Genomic DNA, 17,888 nt, shown 5'->3' on the forward strand with positions numbered 1-17,888 from the left:
GACCCTGGAATCTTTCGTACGAGGCCGGTCAATTACAATTGCAAATGGTCAATCTTGACCTATCAATAACACAGTGCTCCACTATGGTATCCGGTCTAGAGTCCTAATCCAAGTGTACTTCTGGCTCAGTAAAGTTTATGATCTTTCACTTCATTTTCTTACCCAAAAAAAAAAAAAAAGTAGAGTTGATTAAGACTGCATTCTTTTGGCCTTAATTTTAGCTTTACTTATTTTTTTTAATTTAATCCATTCTTCTAGTAACTAAACTTATTTTCTATCTTTAAACTTAACTTATATTGTAATTGTGTGTGTGTTAGGCAATTAAATTTAAGTTTAGAAAAATGGATGAACTTAACTCATTTTCATTTAAATTCCAAAAGAGAAAAAAAAATAAGTTAAGGCCAAAAGAACGCAGCCTAACTTTAGGAGATGCAAAAATCGATATAAGGTTGATTTGCGGTTAATAATTTGGAAAGTACGAAAATCACTCCCTAGAAGTAGTACATTGTAAATTTATAAATTAGTGTTTGTATAATGTGTAAATTTAAGTACTAAATGGTAAATTTTAGAGCGTATTTATAATATATATATATATATATATATATATATATATATTGATTGGGTTCAATCAAATATTTCCGACTTTGGATTGCCAATGCAATGAAATTTGAGTGTTTTGAAGGCCATATCAAGCTATAAATCTGATATCCTATTATTTTGACGTTTTCATCTCCTCCCCTATCCTGTATGTATCATTTCAAAATTCGACTCTCTTAATCTATGTATGTTCTCTCTACTCAAATCGAAGTTCTCCTTCTAATTGTATTTTGTTGTTGCCAATTGTTTCTATAAAATATGTCTCATGCATGTACATCCTCTTTGTTGTTCATGGATTTCTAGCGAAAATTGACTACAAATTGTGCAATTTAGGTGATATGACGAACTACATTCTTCCTTGCCCTTTTCTTTTTCTTTTTATTTATTGAAAGGAATCCGAAGTTTTCTTGAATGAAAGGCATTACCCTAATTTTGGTATTACATGCATTATGCTCTTTGATTTTTTTTGATAGGCTGCATTATGCTCTTTGTTGCCGTAACATTGGAAATCATCTTTAGAGTTGTTAATGGAGCTTAATTTCTGGCCATTTTAATTCCAGGTAGAAATAGTCAATACAAGATGCCAATACCCGACAAATTTTAAACATATAGCACTATTTTAAAATGTGCCCAATCTATTGATCATTATTGTCTTTTAATTACTTTTTCCAATTCTCAATGGTTCTAAGCAAATTGAAAGTGGCAATCGAATGCACTGAATGTCCCATGTAGTTGTTGGCACTGATGTGAAGCATCCAATTTGTGCCATAAATTTTGGTATAAGCTTCTTTTTTTTAACCGTAGGAAAATAAATCAAGAGATTATTTAATTTGGTTTGCTTTGTAATGTACTCAAAGTGATCGGACCAGCTTACGTGGATCTCAATTGATTTTGAGGGGATAATACCACCCCCACTTGCTATATGCATCTCAATTTAAGTTTAATAAGGCTTCCGTTTAATTGAAATATTGAAATGTTGGAATGGGATTTTTGGTATAATATATCATTTTGGAATGAGTTGCAGAGTATTATAAATAAGTTTTCCGGTGTTATTATATATCATCCCTTAAACAAATGACTTGGCATACTAACTCGGCTTCTATTGACATATCATTCTCTTTTTGGATTAGGATTGAGAAGCCTCAAAGCTCAAAAGGATCAATAATAGTCTTGAAGATTTTTAGACCTGACATGTTTCATGTTTACCTTTTAGACGTCTCCTCGAGGCACACATTTTCGTTAATGTGTATTGTTTTTTATTTTCATCGGTGTTTTGGATGGTGTTTTTTGATTTGATCAAGTTTTATGAGTTTGAGTTTGTTCTATGCGTCTTAGTTGGTTGAATTTGATGTTCAGTATTTATTTGGTGTGCTAAATGTTCGAATCGTGCCTTCAGGCACGGGCATGCGCTAGTATATATATATTGTAGTGCTGAAGGACTCGACTACAAAAAGAAAAAGCCCTCTGTGGGATGCTAGAAGAGCAATGCTACTAACACGGTGTTTTATACCCATAAACATAAGTGGCAGTGTCTTGTATATGGATTAAAAAAATGGTGTCGCTAGACTTTCTCTAGCTATAAGTTTGAATTTATTTTTTTATTTTTATTTTTTGAGAGAGAATAATTGAGAGAGGAAAACATGGGACGGTGGGAGATGGAGAGAGAGAGATGTGAGGGTTGAATATAGAGGAAAAATTATTCTATGCTCCTAGGACATTGTCACGTGGTACTTTAAATTCATTTTTCACAGACGTATGTCTTTCAGTACATAGAATAAGACCAATATTAGCGTGCATCAAACAAGGGATCAAGAAAAAATAGTTTATCTATTGTACCCGTTCAATCCAGGGGACCAAATTAGTTTTTTCTTATCCCGTGCATCGAACGAACACAAAGGCTAATTCTTCCTATTCTGTGGTATTCGTAGTCCAACCCGGACTATTAATGTGGACCTCATATAACATGTGCTAATTTCTATACGTCTACATTCATTCATAGTAGTACAAGCCCAATCGTGAGAGAGCTACTTAGACCTTGTTCCACTAACAATTTTTTTTAGTTTTGTCCTTGAATTTTTTTCCGCGTTTGTTCGTTTTGCGTCAATTTTTTTGGACTTTTTGATTCGTCTCCACGAGACGAATCAGAAAAGTAAAAAAATTTACTTTTACCCAAAACGAATCAAAAAGTCAAAAAATTTGACGCAAAACGAACAAACGCGAAAAGAATTCAAATAAGAACAAAACTATAACTTTTAGAAAAAAAAATTAGTGGAACAACACCTAACTATCAAACAAGGCGCTGAGGCATTCAACAAAATACTCCTGTTTACACCATCGTAGTCTAACATGGGTGCAACTTGGAGACTACGGAGGAAATGATATTTCTTTTTCTTTTTTGCTAAGAAAAAAAATATGGATATTTATAAAGGATTAAAAAGATTAAAAGAAATTAGAGTTCACCGGCAAGAAGTCACCAAAGACTTAAAGGAAGACAAGATGTCAACTGGAAGTCTGGAAACCAAAAACCAAAGGCCTAAAAACACCAAGATCCAACATGCACACTAGAAACAAAATTTCAAACCAAAACAGGACACCAAACCACCACATCAATCCAACACAACCGCAAAAGCAGCCACAAGCCAAAAGCCAAGAGACCAAACCAAAAAAGCGCCAAGCCTCGGATTAAAACTCTAAGGAGAGAGAGGTGCCTTGTTCGATATCATCAAGATCTTCCAAGTCAACATCCTCCTCCAGTTCATCAAGAGCGCCGATTCTTTCCGCAAATTCGTTTGTGCCAATACTTTTTTGTTTGTGCCGAAATTCTAGTATCTAAAAGCCTTGTACCTCGCACAATCTGCAAGGCTACAAACCCTATTAATTTGTTGATTTTCGAAGCACATTTTCGTACTTCCAATTCAAAGAACAAAACTAAAAATGTGAGGAATGTTTCGTAGTTCGAAGTATTTTTTGGACTCTTAAAATTACTTACTGAAAAATGGGTCCCCACGATTATTTAAAGCGCACGTAAACTCGTCAGGACATCTAGTTATTAAAAAAATGCTTCGTATTAATTAACAATAAGTTCGATAAGGACAAGATTATTTATAAAGAGAATTTCTAGCCGAAGAAGCCAACGCCGACCTCGGACTTGGTCAACGCTCGAGGTTGTCCAGTTTCACAGTGGACCCCCATAATGAGGGTAAAACACTAAACTTGTGTATTGGTTCACAACGCGCACAATGCTCTCATATATATATGTCCGTGACGAGAAATTTTTCGGTGTCAGATGGATATATCTCACGTGGCATCTGCTCGGTATAATTGGGTCATTCAATACACTTTTGGACGGCTCGGATTGAAACTCTCTTTCTTCTTTCATCCTAACACTTTCTCATTTTTTTCTCTTCAAATCCGAGCCGTCCAAAAAACACAATGGATAGCTCAGATGAGCCGAGCGGGCACCACATGGTACTCACCCGGCATTGAAATTTTTTCTGTCCGTGACAAATGCTAAGACATGGTTGGGTTTTTGGGGGAAGTGTTTCATTTTAGAATTTTGTATCATGATTGGCTTCTTGCCATCCACGGATTTGTTGTTATTTTCTTTTTGAGTCTTGGTGGCATTTGATATTCGTCGGAGTGATGGGGTGCCTTTTTTGTGGGGTTGCTTATGCTCTGTAGTACTGATGACTCGTTCTTAGAATTCTTTTATTATTTGTAATTTATTTTCAAAGGTTAATAAAATCTTTTTTCGATCCACAAGTTAGGGCTGGTTTGCAAGTATAAAAGTGGGCCTAGGATAATGGTGCGATGGAGGTCTGCATTCAGTCGGATTGCCTTCTGTTTGTTCAAGGGCTCAAGAATCCTCTAATGGCTGCTTTTCTCTTATGAATTTTTGTTATCTTTGTTCTCGTTTATATTAATTACTATTATGTAAGGGTTATTAAAGTTCCTTGACAAACTGCAAGAGCTGCTCATAAGTTATAGATCAATGGGTTGATATTGTTCGTCAAAGATAAACTTGGACATTGCCAAACGTAAAATCAGTTGGTTATTTACTACTACTCCCTCTCAGGGGTGGAGCTATGTTGGGCTCGGGCCCCGGTTTCCCGAGCTTTCGAGTTTTAAAATTTTTATTTTGTATATACTTAATTTTAAATATTATTGATAATTATTCGTGTATAGCTATTTATAATCTTAATAATTTTTGTTTGATTTAATAAAAAAATCCAATTATTTTACCTTCCCATTTCTCAATTTCTTTCATAAGTAAAAAATAAGCACGTAATAGTTGAACTAGCTTAAAGAAAAAACAAAATGATTGGTATATTTTACTAGAATCATTTCACTATACAAATGAAATGTATTAGAAAGCAAAAACTTTATGATATAATAAGTATACATTCTGATAAAAAATTATGTCTATTAAGCCGGCCCCCCCGGGGTCCAAATTTTGGCTCCGCTACTGCTCCCTCCGCCTCCATTTAAGTTTCTTTTTGGGAGTTCGTGTCACTTAATTTTCATGAATTACTTATATCTCGTAGTGTATAATGCTTTATGTGATTTTGTAAACATTGTCTAATGGAACTAATTGGTCGAGCTATATCAAACAATATCCACATTACTTATAAAATTTATCACCGATTTAGAAATAAAACTCAATTTTTTTTCCGATTAAAGTACAACGAAAGACCGTTAAATAGGGACGGAGCCACGGAGGGAGTATTATGGGGCTCCGACTTTCGCCATTCTTTCTGGTGGTTTTGTTACCCACCCGGGAGAGTTCAGGGCCATCAATATTGCCAGGCCCATTATTGTACAGGCTTAATAAAGGAAGGTACGGGCTGTTTTAATCCTTGTTCCATTTTGTGACCCAGCATTAATCCCATCATCATGGGGCCGAAAAAACAGACAGAAACAAAAAAATAATAGTAATAATAATACTGGAGTTGATTTTATTTTTTTGAACAGCAGAAAAAAGATTTTATTAACCTTTGAAACATAATTATTAACCTTTGAAGCATAAGAAGCATTGCAAAGATTAAACGGATTTGGAGAAAGACGGCATCACAACAAGGAAGAAGAATCCCAACAACATTGGTACCCAACCACTCGACAATCATATGGCTCGCCAAACTGGAGTTGAAATTTGCTATACATATGAACAAAAAGTTTCTAAATTTTTAATCGTGTGGGATCGCGTCCCCATATGGTCCATATCTTTAATTTTTTAATTTTTTTTAGCTATAGTTTCCTGCTGGTTGGGGTGGGTCGGATAGTATTTACGGTGATGGTTTTTTGGCTTTTAGTAGTTCATCGTTCAATAACCATGGTTACGGTGTGGTTCTGCTGTTTCTCTACCGGTTTTGCGCTGTAGTTGGCTTCTCGGTCATCTAGTTGTATACGACTCTACCATGCACGCAGTGCTCTCTACCAAAAGTGCAAAAAAAACCCCGCTAAAGTGGCATCAGACGCGTTAGGTTGACTTCGGTTAGTCTCTATGGGAAGCATTGTCAATTGTGGAACTACCCTGATAGCTGGACATCGACAGGTAGCATGCGCGGCTTTGGCACCTGACTGTCTGATCAATTTATCGCTAGACTCAAATCCTTCATTTGGTTTAGACGTGTTATCTGTCCCTTGTATGTAATAGATATTTATAACAGCTATATTAATTGTACACAGTAGATTGTACTCATCACTTTAATCAATGAATTTCTAACATGTGTTTCTAAAAAAATATCGCAAGACTTTGATGTTTACAATGTTGGCCTGCACTCTATTGTAACAAACACCATTATTATATAATTGGATTTTCCAGCATTGAGTAATTAAAATAATCATGAAAGCGACGCAAACAAGTAATGTAAGGCAGACTTGTTTCCTAAATGTCGTCTTTTGAGGAAATATTTTAGGAAGCAAAGGAACACTGATTGTGAATAATTTTGTCTTGACTTGAACAAGTAATCTCCTTTGGCAACAAAAATATATAAAATCCTTACTTGGGTAACGCCTTTGAAAACAGGACATATTTGTTTCCCTCGCGAGATGCAAGATAAAATTCGTCACAATTTTATTTGACGTTTAGATCAATTTTAATAAGTCTTAATGTGCTTATCATTCATGTAATTAAAAAAAATAGATTGAAGAAATATTGATATATGTTTTGGTCAAGAAAATGTATTTTAGAAGAGAAATAAATAGTAATGCAATAGTCTGACCATTTATTTATCCATGAGGAACATGTTTTGTGTAGAGGGATATGGACGCCCAATAAGTTTTTGCCTAAGTTTTAATCCTTTTTTTTTTTATGAATATTTTTCATAATGAACAATATATAAATTAAATTTACCAAATAAACCATCCAAGAATGAAACACGAAAAATCTCATTCCCATTCTGTCTATGTTGCAAATTTTCAGAATACTAACATACTATAGTTGCCAAGCGACTTTCTTCATCCGACTTCTTTAACTACTTTCGCATTTGTCGTATTAGAACGCCAAACAAACCCCTCAAAAAAAATTTCTTTGGTATTCTCTCAATAGTCAATACAATAATTTGTTAAGAATAACCATGTGATCTTTTTATTCACTTAACTCATACCCACCCATATTGACTACCACACGAACCAAACCAAGTTTATTAGTTAATCCTTCCTTCTTAACTAATCCTCGTTTATGATATCTACCTCTTATCCCCTCCTTTATTCACACAAAAGGACCAAAACCTTGGAGTAATTATTCATATTTTCGATGTATACTTTATTTCTTCACATAACATGTGGAACCTACATGTATAGTCTATATAAACTTCACATGTTATATGAGGAGAGAGAATATATACCCGGAGTAGTGAAAAGTTTTTCAAAACCTTGTACCGCCGGCGCCAAAACGAGCCCAGATCTTTTGTTCCGGTGTAATTCGTCCCACGCTACGTACGTGGATCTCATCCTTCCCCTCTCATTGCAGCCTGCAGTCTCCTGACTCTCTCTCTGTCTCCTCCTCGTGACTCCCTCTCTCTCTCTCCCTCTCTCTCTCTCTCTCTCCAATTAAAATAACATCATGTCGCCTTCTGATTACGTTAAACAACAACTACTTTATCTACCTTCACAAACCCCAAGTTCGTTGATCCCCTCAACTCCGTAATGTAGAGTTAATCAACCCACATTCTCTCTCTACATCCTCTAAACCCTCGCCCATTCCCATTCCCATTCCCCGATGAAGTGCTTCCACTTCACGAACGGAGAGAAAGAGGGCCGCGACGGCGGTGGCGTCGTTTCGAGGACCACGTCGAAGGTGTCGACGTGGGCGCGCTCCCTCAGCATAGCGTCCAGCGCACTCGACGCGAGGCGGTCCGAGTTCGACTCCGACTCCCGCGACTCGCTCGACTTCCTGACTCAGCACCGCAGGGCAAACGACCTGAGGGTGTTCACCTTCGCCGAGTTGAAAACGGCCACCAGAGGGTTCAGCCGGGGCCTCATCGTCGGGGAGGGAGGGTTCGGCTGTGTCTACAGAGGTGTTGTTACGGTTTCTGAATGCGGTAACGGTCCTGACTCGAATTCGAAGAAGATCGATGTGGCTATCAAACAGCTCGATCGCAATGGCTTCCAGGCATGCTCTTTGTTTATTGTACTGTGCTTTTGGATATGAACATATGTTGTATCGATTCCTGTTAAGAAAGGCCAAACGAACAAACACACTCTCGAAGAACAATCGAGAGAAAGAAACAACAAAATACATAGAAGACATTAGACATAAACAGTGGCGGACGGAGAATTTTGTCCCTAGCAGGGTCAGAATCACGGTATTTTCATATTGATAACAAAAAATAAGTTTATAAGTATATATCGTTAGATGTGATTGTCCAAGAAGGGACAATAATGTGTGTATGTGCGTAGACACCGTTTAATTTTATGCAAACAACCTTAACAAATGATTGATTAGTTGAAATTATAGGGATTTTTACCCATACATATAGCTATTTTAAGATTTTTTTTTTCACTCAAGGGACTTGCATGGGCCAATTTCATAGAAATTTCTTAATTAGCTGGAAATTTGTATAATAAGCGAGAATATTTGGAGTTGAGCAGCGGCCCCTTACTCTCCTTGGGACCGCCCCTGGACATAGAGATTTTACGTGGTTCCCAACTGTGGAGATGAGTACATCCATGGTGAATCTCAATTTAAAAATTTGAGAAAAAATAGCATTGGCACATTTTGTGTGCGTACTTTGAGCTTTGTTTAGAGTGCTTCAGTATAAGGGGCCAACGGCCACTTTGATTGTTAGTCTAAGACAGATGGTTGGTTTTTGAGTTGAGAATCATAAGCTTTGATCTGTTAATGGGATGCTTAAATTGAACTCAGAATATACTCCATTAAATAAGCTAGTGAATGTCGATAGACGAGGATAGAAGTGTAGTGGCATTAAAAGTCTAAATAAGACAATTTACACTTCCTATTTGTCGCTGCAGCGAGTTTGTGGAATAGATCGGTTCATATTGCCTCTTGCTTGTAGATATGGGATGCTTGATTAAACATTGAGTGACATTGATAATCTTTCAATAGACGAGGATAGAACCAAATACAGTGGGTTTAAAGGGTCTTAATGTGATTTTTTTTTTTGTTTCTTTTTTGGCGCTGAGGCATTTTTTCAGATTAGATTTGTCCAGCATGCCGTTTTTAGTAGGTGACAGCATGCCTGTGGAGATATTATTAACACAGCTGTTTAGTTTCTGTAACCAGTATGATTTGAGCTTGTTAATGTCTGAACTATCTTGTGAATGAAGGTTCTTGTTTTGGGTCATCTTTGCTATGCAATTATGCTTCCAATCTCGTTTTATCTTTTATAGAAACACGTGTAACTGCCCATGCCAACTGCTTTCAAGTCTTTGGCAACGATTGAATCTTGCAATTGCAAGGCATGTGCCATTTGTTGAGGTTACAGAGCCATCAAATAGCTACACAAAACCACTCTCGTTTGTTATCAGCCTAGATGTGGGTTGTCCTCTGCTTGTTAGACTGATCTCTTGTTTTCTCCATGGAAATTTTTGCATGTTCGATCTATTATGAGAGCATCTCCCCCATTGTAGTATTGATATTTTACAGTTATCTGATGGGTTGTCTTATTTTGCATTCTAGTATTCAGGGGCACAAGGAGTGGATTAATGAGGTGAACTTCTTGGGTGTAGTCAAGCACCCTAATCTCGTCACATTAGTGGGATATTGTGCAGAAGATGATGAAAGAGGGATTCAACGGCTTCTAGTGTATGAGCTTATGCGTAACAAAAGCTTAGAGGACCATCTATTGGCCCGGGTAGCATCTCCACTGCCATGGATGGCTAGATTAAAAATTGCCCAAGACACTGCTCGGGGTTTGGCTTATCTGCATGAAGAGATGGATTTTCAGGTGATTTTACTCTTTACCTTTATAAGAAGCGAATCAATCTTTTTCAACTTAACAGCAGTTAAAATGGTAGTTTTATTATTCCAAATCCCAATGGAGTTGGCTGACTGATGGTCCGATGGCAGACTCACAGGCTTTAGAATTTAGATATTTGGCATCACTCTGACTGTAATGACTGATAAATTGTAGGTCTGTTTGTGTGGGAGTTTTCTTTTTCTCAAGTAGGGAAATGCAAACGGAATAACAATATCAAAGGTCATCCAAGTTCTCAACATGGATTAGCCAGTCTTTTTTGTTTCTTTTTTCTTTTTGGTTCTTTTTCAAACACGGGGGACAAATATGAGATCTATTTAGTTCTGTTCATCGGAGTTGTAATGAGAGATCAGAATGTATTTCTAATTTGTTTAATGCCCAGCAAGATATGATGCTTTTGTCAGACCAAGGGAAAAAATGGGAGATACTGATAGTTGCAGGTGGCTGAAGTTGACATTGACTGAAAAAATGATATACTAGTAACTAGGTTAAGATTACTGCCTTTTTAAAAGAAGCAACATGATTGGAGAATATACTTTATATCTCAATTGCAAAGTGGCCAAGCTGGACGATATGTTCAATGACTGAGAAGTAGAGAACTGATTTTTAGAAATTCAAACTTGTAATTGCTAATTAGCACTTAAACGTCCAATTTATGATAAATCCTGAATGTGCTTTAGGAAGACAATCTAAGCCACCATTATATGTCAGCCAAAGCATCCTTTGAATCTTATGAAGATCTCATGTTCTCGCTGCTGCTGATGATCTACATTGAAGCCAAAAAAGATTTTATTTTGAAAACTACTACTGAAGAATTTCGTGCAATGTTTGGCCCTAGGAAATTTTGTCACTTTATGTATTCTGTTCTCTTGATCTAGCCCTTGATGTATTCTGTGGATTGTACTTGTCCTTGTTTTTCCACGCTCTGATAGACATTAAAACCAAGATTACTATTGCCTTTTGCTGCAGTAGTGTTAATGTTGTGCAATATTGTCCTCAACAGAAGATAAAATGGATACGTCTTGATAATGTAGCTAATGAGACATTACACAAGCACACAAGTGAGATCAAATACTCCAGTAACTTGGTTAGCTTTCTCAACTTTTAGTTGCATTATGTGATTTTGATCTGCTTTGGCTTCACTGCAGCTAATATTTCGAGATTTGAAAACTTCAAACATTCTTCTGGACGAGGACTTCAATGCAAAGTTGTCAGACTTTGGACTTGCCAGGCAGGGTCCAGCTGCTGGACTAAGTCACATTTCAACATCAGTAAGTTTGTTGTTTTCTTGGCCTTGCTTTTCAAGACAAAATTAGGTCATGGGCTCTGGACCACCAACGTTGTCTGGATTTATCATCAGACACTTATGAGAAGAGGAGAGTATAGTGGTGAAAGAATGATGTTTTGGATCCTGCTAGAGTTCTTTCTTCTTTGCACCAGTGTGTCCAAAATGGGACCTGTTAAGAGTGATGGGTTTCAATTGCTCCATAGTCCCTACTTTTTATCCCCCACATTTATTACGAGCACATAAACTTTTTGAAGATATGCATTCTTTTGTCTAATTTTCTTACTGTTTTCCTTGCTAGGTTGTTGGTACAGTAGGTTATGCGGCTCCTGAATATGTTCAAACTGGCAAGTTGACTGCTAAAAGTGACGTTTGGAGCTTTGGTGTGGTTCTCTATGAGCTAATCACTGGAAGGCGAGCATTGGAAAGAAATTTGCCTCGCAGTGAGCAGAAGCTCTTGGAATGGGTGAGACCTTACGTGTCAGATTCAAAGAAACTCCGCCTTATTCTAGACCCGCGACTAGAAGGCCAATATTGCATCAAATCAGCACAGAAACTTGCGTCTCTAGCCAACAAGTGCCTCATGAAACAGCCCAAACACCGCCCTAAAATGAGTGCAGTAGTTGAAATGTTAGGAGATATTATTGGTGAGGCAACATTAGGAGATGATGGTACCACCCAGCCCGACAAAGAAACTGAAGAGGCTGAGGTAGAAACCCGAGATGAGGTTGTATCATGCAAACAGGAGACTTATTCCAGGAAGGGGGATTTTGACTTAAAAGAAATGATCAGCTTGAGGACCAGATCTATTGGGAAGTTGGATTGGAGAAACTGGACACCTGGGACAGTAAAAACAAGGTGATAGTGTGCTGCACCTTTGTTATGCAGTTATTCATAAGAAGGTGCATTCATTGGCTGTTGCTCTCTAGTGTTCCGTCGCTCTTGAAGAAGTTGTATATGGAGCCTGTTCAGAGAGCTGTATTCACACAAGGCATGCGTGCTTTTCATTGTACACGGATTTTGAAAGCACACTTTCTTATAGCACACGTAACTGGATAGCTAGTAGGTAAGATGAATTTATCTTATACACTCCCATCTGAAGCGCTTATATGCAAGTTTCCGTTTGACCAAAAAAAAAAAGGGCTTATATGTGGTTTATATTCAACAGATTACTACTTTCTCCTTTCGAGTTTTTCCCCTCCTTTTGAAAAGTGACTCTGAGCACCTTTTTTTTTTTTTTTTTGATCGGCAACTTTGAGCACCTGGCTCTGTATATTCATCCTGTCATTGTCCCTTCCATTATTTTTTGTGAACTTGAAGATTTTGTGTATCCCCCTTGGGACTCCGTGAAGGTTGTGGTTTTGTGGTCATTAGGGAATGCTAGTTGATGTAGAATCTCTCTCTGCCGTGCCTACTGGGGCTTATCCACCTAAAACTTTTCGTGTTATTCTGAGGAGAAAGAGGCTTTTGCCTGTCCCCGTCACACCAACCGTTTTATTAGGCATATACCCTATATTGGTTGCCCCTCAAGTGGGTTCCCAGGAAAACATATGGGGCGCTTTACTGTTGAATTCAAATTACTTACAAGGGAACCCACATGTGACATTTAGGCAGATAGGAACAGAAAGTCTATGCACACAACCTTAAACCACAGTTGCGGAGAACTGTTCAATGCATGTGGATCCATTGAAAAAGCTGGTTAGATCCTTTAGTGGAGAGATTCCTAACTACCCCCACCAAATTCGAAGAGACGAGTCAAAGTACTATGGACCCCTAATGGATTGCCTAAAAATCTCCTAAAAGTGGACATATGGGGAGGAATTCCACTTACATAAAATAATACTACACTACAAAGTTCGTCAAAAAAAGAATATTGTACCAAGGTTATCAATACCGTTCTGTACTAGCTGATACGTACCGTTTTTGACAGAATTACCCTACACCTCTAATTCCATTTCGGCTCATATACTGGTCGATACCGACTAATACCGGATGGTACTGGAGATACCGGCTAATACCGGATAGTACCCGACTACTTTTAAATTTATTTTTTTCTTCAAGTACCGGACAAATACCGGAATATTTTTTATTGTTTTAAAAAGTGTATATTATACTATAAATTCTTTAGGTGGGAAAATAACACTAATAGCAGTCAATTCGAAACGGTACCCGGTATCTCATCGATACTGATACGTACCGTACTAGTAAGAAAATCGATACTCTAACCGGTACGATATTCACAACCTTGTACTACAAAGACTGCACAGAAGATGAAAGTCACTTTAGAAGTGAGTTTCACTCACAATTACTCTTTCTGTCGGGTCAAGCGGGGTCACCAACGAGAGAACGGGTGGACCATGTAGTTGGATGATGACAAAATAAAAAGCACCATTTTCCTTAGCTGATCAAACTCTCTGTATTCATTGTTCCACGGCCCGAGATACTCGATGACGATTCTCACGTTGTTGCCAATTCTGTTGACCATGAATCGAACCACATCGAAACAAGCAATTAACTTGTATTTCACAACTCTCCACTGAGCCAAAAATAATAGTGCGGAAATCCTATAACGATAGACTATCAGGTAAATCCCTAAGAAAAACTCATTCAGATATAAGAAAACGTCAGCTTTTGAATCAACACAGACGTTCCTTGAAAAAAAAAAAAAAAAAAATCAACACAAGCAACCAGGAATTTCCTTCAGTAATGAGTAGAGTATAACTTCTTTCCCTTGTCTGAAAAGAGAGCACAAGTATCATATTACAGAGTATTACATGGTGACAAAACCAGACACCCGGGGACTTCGGGGGTGAGGCGGGGAAAAATCCTAGACAGAACAATGAGCTATCTTCAACAATGCAAAAGGCACAGCCCATACTCAGTGTTAAAACTTACAAACCTTTTCGCAGTCGAAGGCAACACAGAACCCAGCTGGGCAATTCGTCAAGTGCTCACAAACTGGGGTTGCGAAAGATAGGATTTCACTTATAGTAGCAAAAGCAACTGTACAGTCATTACACAGAGATGCATCAATACCATGTCCATATGTCAACGCTAGACCACTGTGAATGTCTGCGATTGATCTGGGAACAAACTTCTATCAAAAGCTCCTTTTGATTCACTTTGAAAAGAGCGGGGATGCAGATGGCCTGGGATAAGCAACAGCAGAAACAACATTTGCCTTGGGAAGGTCACCCGCGCTTCGTCTCCGATGCCTCGGCCCAGTAGCTTGATTGCCGAGAGTATTTGCCATTTCCTTTGTCGAATCATTAAACTGATCCAATTCTTTTACCACCTCATCCATGCTGGGCCTGAACTTGGGCTCCATGGACAGACATCGAAGTGCCAGGTTGGCTGCCTTACAGGCTACGTCCAATGAGTACTGGCCCTCGAGACGGCTGTCTAGGATTCGGAAGATTTTACGTTTGTTGGTGAGGAAAGGTTTGGCCCATTCCACCAGGTTGTGTTCCCCAGATGGCCTATTCTTGTCCACTGCTCTCCGGCCGGATAACATTTCAAGCAGAACGACTCCAAAGCTGTATATATCGCTCCTGGCAGTCAAGTGACCTAGAATAGGAGGCAACTGGAATCAATACCTAGCTATACAAATATCTATGCACCGAGTATGTGGAAAATGTGAATGCATCACTAAGCAGACACCAAAAATATCAAAAAAAACGAAAAGTGACATCCATCCATATCATCCATTATTGTCGCTTGACTCACTCACGACTCTATAAGTTATTCTTTTTGGTCCTTTTTATAAATATGCGTGATAAACAAAGTTGGGAACTGGTGGACCTTACCCTATAATCCCACATACACGAGGAATATCTTCTAGCAAGTGAATACGAAAAAGAGAACTAAATGAAACTGTATCCTAGAGGACGAGAAGGAGTTGAATACTTAGGGTGCCGGCTCGGTCAAAAACATTAACCCCCCGACATTGAGTCATACCAGTGGCTAGATATTCTGGAGCTGCATATCCATAAGTTCCCATGACCCTAGTGGAGACATGGCTTTTGTCACCAGTCGGCCCATCTTTAGCCAACCCAAAGTCAGAAAGCTTCGCAGTGTAATTCTGACATTTAAATGATAAAAAAATATCTATCAGAACCAGCAACATTATACTGGCCTTGAGGAATCAAAGAAATGCATGGGAACGAAAACACACTTCTCAGACACGTACCGTATCAAGCAAAATATTAGAAGTTTTGAAGTCCCGATAAATCACTTTTGTTTCAGCACTATGAAGAAAAGCAAGTCCCTTTGCCGCATCAAGTGCAACCTTTATCCGAAGGTTCCAAGAAAGAGGCTGGAAGTAAGAACCTCCTGTTATACAACAATTTGATAGCTGATTTCAATTCTTCCATACATAAATCTTTAAGTTCATAAGTCCAAACTTGGGTAGAAACACAACTCACTCCTGAACAAATGATTTTCCAAGCTACCCCTCGGCATGAATTCATACACCAGAAGCCTGTGTTCATCCTCCAAGCAATATCCAATGAGTTTGACAAGATGTGGATGATAAAACTGCCCCAGATAATTCACTTCCGCCTGCAGGACCAGTAATAAGATAGATACATGAGATATACACATCAATTTTTTGACATACTGGGTTACAAATCTGCTACAGAAATCTTAGGACCAGAATAGGTGGAAAAAAAGAAGAGATACACTGTTTTTAAGCGAGCAACTCAAGCCAGCATGCTCAATCCTTCGAGAGGCTTATGAGTTATGCCGTGTAAAAATGTGTGTTACGGGGGTTATTCAATCAACAATTGCCAGTTCCCATGAATGCAAATACCAAAGAAGCCCCATAGCAGGCTTGACGTAAATTGTGCAAAAATCTATACAATGGTACAGTAGTTAACAGTGAATAAACGAAATAACTTACCAGCCACTCCTTGTGACCTTGGAAGCTTTCTAGATTAAGCTTTTTCACAGCAATGACCGTACCAGTCCCTGGTTTTGAAGCTGCAAAAGAGTTCTCATCGATCCAACCCTTGAAAACTGAACCGAAACCACCTTCTCCTAAAACGCTATCAGGACGGAAGTTCCTTGTGGCCATTTTGAGATCAGCATAACTGAAACTCTTCAAATTAGAGGACTGCAAGATTTCCCCCTCACTCCGAGGAGTCGGAGGCACAGAAGATGATGAGGATTTACTGCTCGAACGACTAATATCATTCACGTCTGCGCTAACACATTTTGTACTCTCCCCTGAAGAAGACAGTGTAGACGTATTAGTCTAGCTGTCACAGTGTCATCCATTACACTTACCTCTCTTGCTAGGGACTACATTAACAACTAACGAGAAATATGGAGGTTGAGAAACAGATACGATCAGACAACCGTCGGAAACGCAACTCAAAATGGATTCCTAAAAAATAACATTAAAGAAAGCTATAAATTCAGATCTGGGCACAAACAAATAAATGGACCTGTTTTCTTAAGCACACCACACCTGCCCAAAATGTGAAATCCATTCTTTCTCTCAATCATTACTCTCATTTCTCTCCCTATCTCTCTCCACTCAAAATCCAAAATCCAAAATCCAAAAACCAAAACGAACAAGCCCCAGATGTTTTAATCTTTCCTTAAAAAATTAAGGAAAACCCCAACTTATCAATTGAATCTTATAAACAAAATCTTTAAAAAGCAATTATGAAATTCAAACCCGCAAAAATAATTCCCAGAAAAGTAAAGAAAACTGTTTATAGAAACCAAACAAATTAAGCTGTTGTCACAATAACAGAAAACTACCACTAGCTACATAGAGTAACAAAATCTGAAGTAGGTAGTTTGTGAGTACCAGTGTGAGAAGGGCTAGTCTCAGCTTTGATTCGAGCACTTAAGCAAATTCCCATTTGATTACCAACCCCAAGAAAACGAACGACCCTTTTGGGTTTCTTTTTTCGCCAGACGTCTAAATAGAAATCGGCTGCACGCGACTTCAAAAAGAATAACCCAACATAAAAGCAGATCTAAGTGTCAAAAGAGGAAGGGGAAAAAAACAGAAACTACATATAGCTTTTCATCATCGACAAAAAACAGCTGGGTCTTACAAATTATAGCGTAATCAAACAAGACACTGCAGGCACACCTCTTGTTCGGAGAGTCCGACGTTGAATTATGGCCTGAGCTGAGAGAGAGAGAGAGAGAGAGAGAGAGTGGTGAGTCTGGCGGACCTATCTTGAAGACTTGCTCAACTTTGGTTTATCATTCACTTCTTGCAAGTTGAGAGAGAGACAGGAGAGAGAGAGTGGTGGAGGAAAATGGCGTTAATGGCGGTCTAGTCCTTGACGCGGCTCCGTTCGGCAAAATAAAACCAACTGACTTTTTTTTTTTTTTGTCTTTCTTCAAATGTTTTTTGTATTTATTAGTTTTTTGTCAATTTTTTGAGATTATTGCATTGTCATGACAAGAGGAATTTAAAAAGTAAAAAGTTACGATCGAAATTTAATTATTTTGAATAAAAATAAAAATAAGCTAATAAGCGAAATTTTTCGTCTTTATTCAAAAAAAATTAGATTTCGATTATAATTTATACTTTTTAGATTCAT

General features: G+C 38.0%; 2 protein-coding genes across 5 annotated transcripts; one reads left to right on the top strand and one right to left on the bottom strand.

Moving 5' to 3' along the window:
- Nucleotides 1-7,588: 7,588 nt before the first annotated feature.
- On the top strand, nucleotides 7,589-12,513 carry LOC131314725 (serine/threonine-protein kinase PCRK1-like). Of its 2 annotated transcripts, none has more exons than XM_058343563.1 (4): nucleotides 7,589-8,209; nucleotides 9,744-10,004; nucleotides 11,183-11,305; nucleotides 11,621-12,513. In XM_058343563.1, the coding sequence occupies exons 1-4, from the start codon at nucleotides 7,817-7,819 to the stop codon at nucleotides 12,179-12,181; spliced, it is 1,338 nt and encodes a 445-aa protein (XP_058199546.1). In that variant the 5' UTR covers nucleotides 7,589-7,816; the 3' UTR covers nucleotides 12,182-12,513. The 2 variants fall into 2 exon arrangements, with proteins under 2 accessions (XP_058199546.1, XP_058199547.1); XM_058343564.1 differs by having other exon boundaries at nucleotides 7,816-8,209; nucleotides 9,737-10,004.
- Nucleotides 12,514-14,013: 1,500 nt separating this feature from the next.
- On the bottom strand, nucleotides 14,014-17,614 carry LOC131314726 (probable serine/threonine-protein kinase PBL9). Of its 3 annotated transcripts, none has more exons than XM_058343566.1 (7): nucleotides 17,429-17,614; nucleotides 17,138-17,276; nucleotides 16,220-16,545; nucleotides 15,744-15,879; nucleotides 15,509-15,651; nucleotides 15,277-15,400; nucleotides 14,014-14,886 (listed from the first exon to the last, which is right to left on the bottom strand). In XM_058343566.1, the coding sequence occupies exons 2-7, from the start codon at nucleotides 17,190-17,192 to the stop codon at nucleotides 14,438-14,440; spliced, it is 1,233 nt and encodes a 410-aa protein (XP_058199549.1). In that variant the 5' UTR covers nucleotides 17,193-17,276; nucleotides 17,429-17,614; the 3' UTR covers nucleotides 14,014-14,437. The 3 variants fall into 3 exon arrangements, with proteins under 3 accessions (XP_058199549.1, XP_058199548.1, XP_058199550.1); XM_058343565.1 differs by having other exon boundaries at nucleotides 17,391-17,614; XM_058343567.1 differs by lacking the exon at nucleotides 17,138-17,276 and having other exon boundaries at nucleotides 17,429-17,576.
- Between the last annotated feature and the right edge of the window lie 274 nt (nucleotides 17,615-17,888).

The sequence above is a fragment of the Rhododendron vialii genome, chromosome 13a (assembly GCF_030253575.1).
Source record: "Rhododendron vialii isolate Sample 1 chromosome 13a, ASM3025357v1".
Classification (NCBI taxonomy): domain Eukaryota; kingdom Viridiplantae; phylum Streptophyta; class Magnoliopsida; order Ericales; family Ericaceae; genus Rhododendron; species Rhododendron vialii.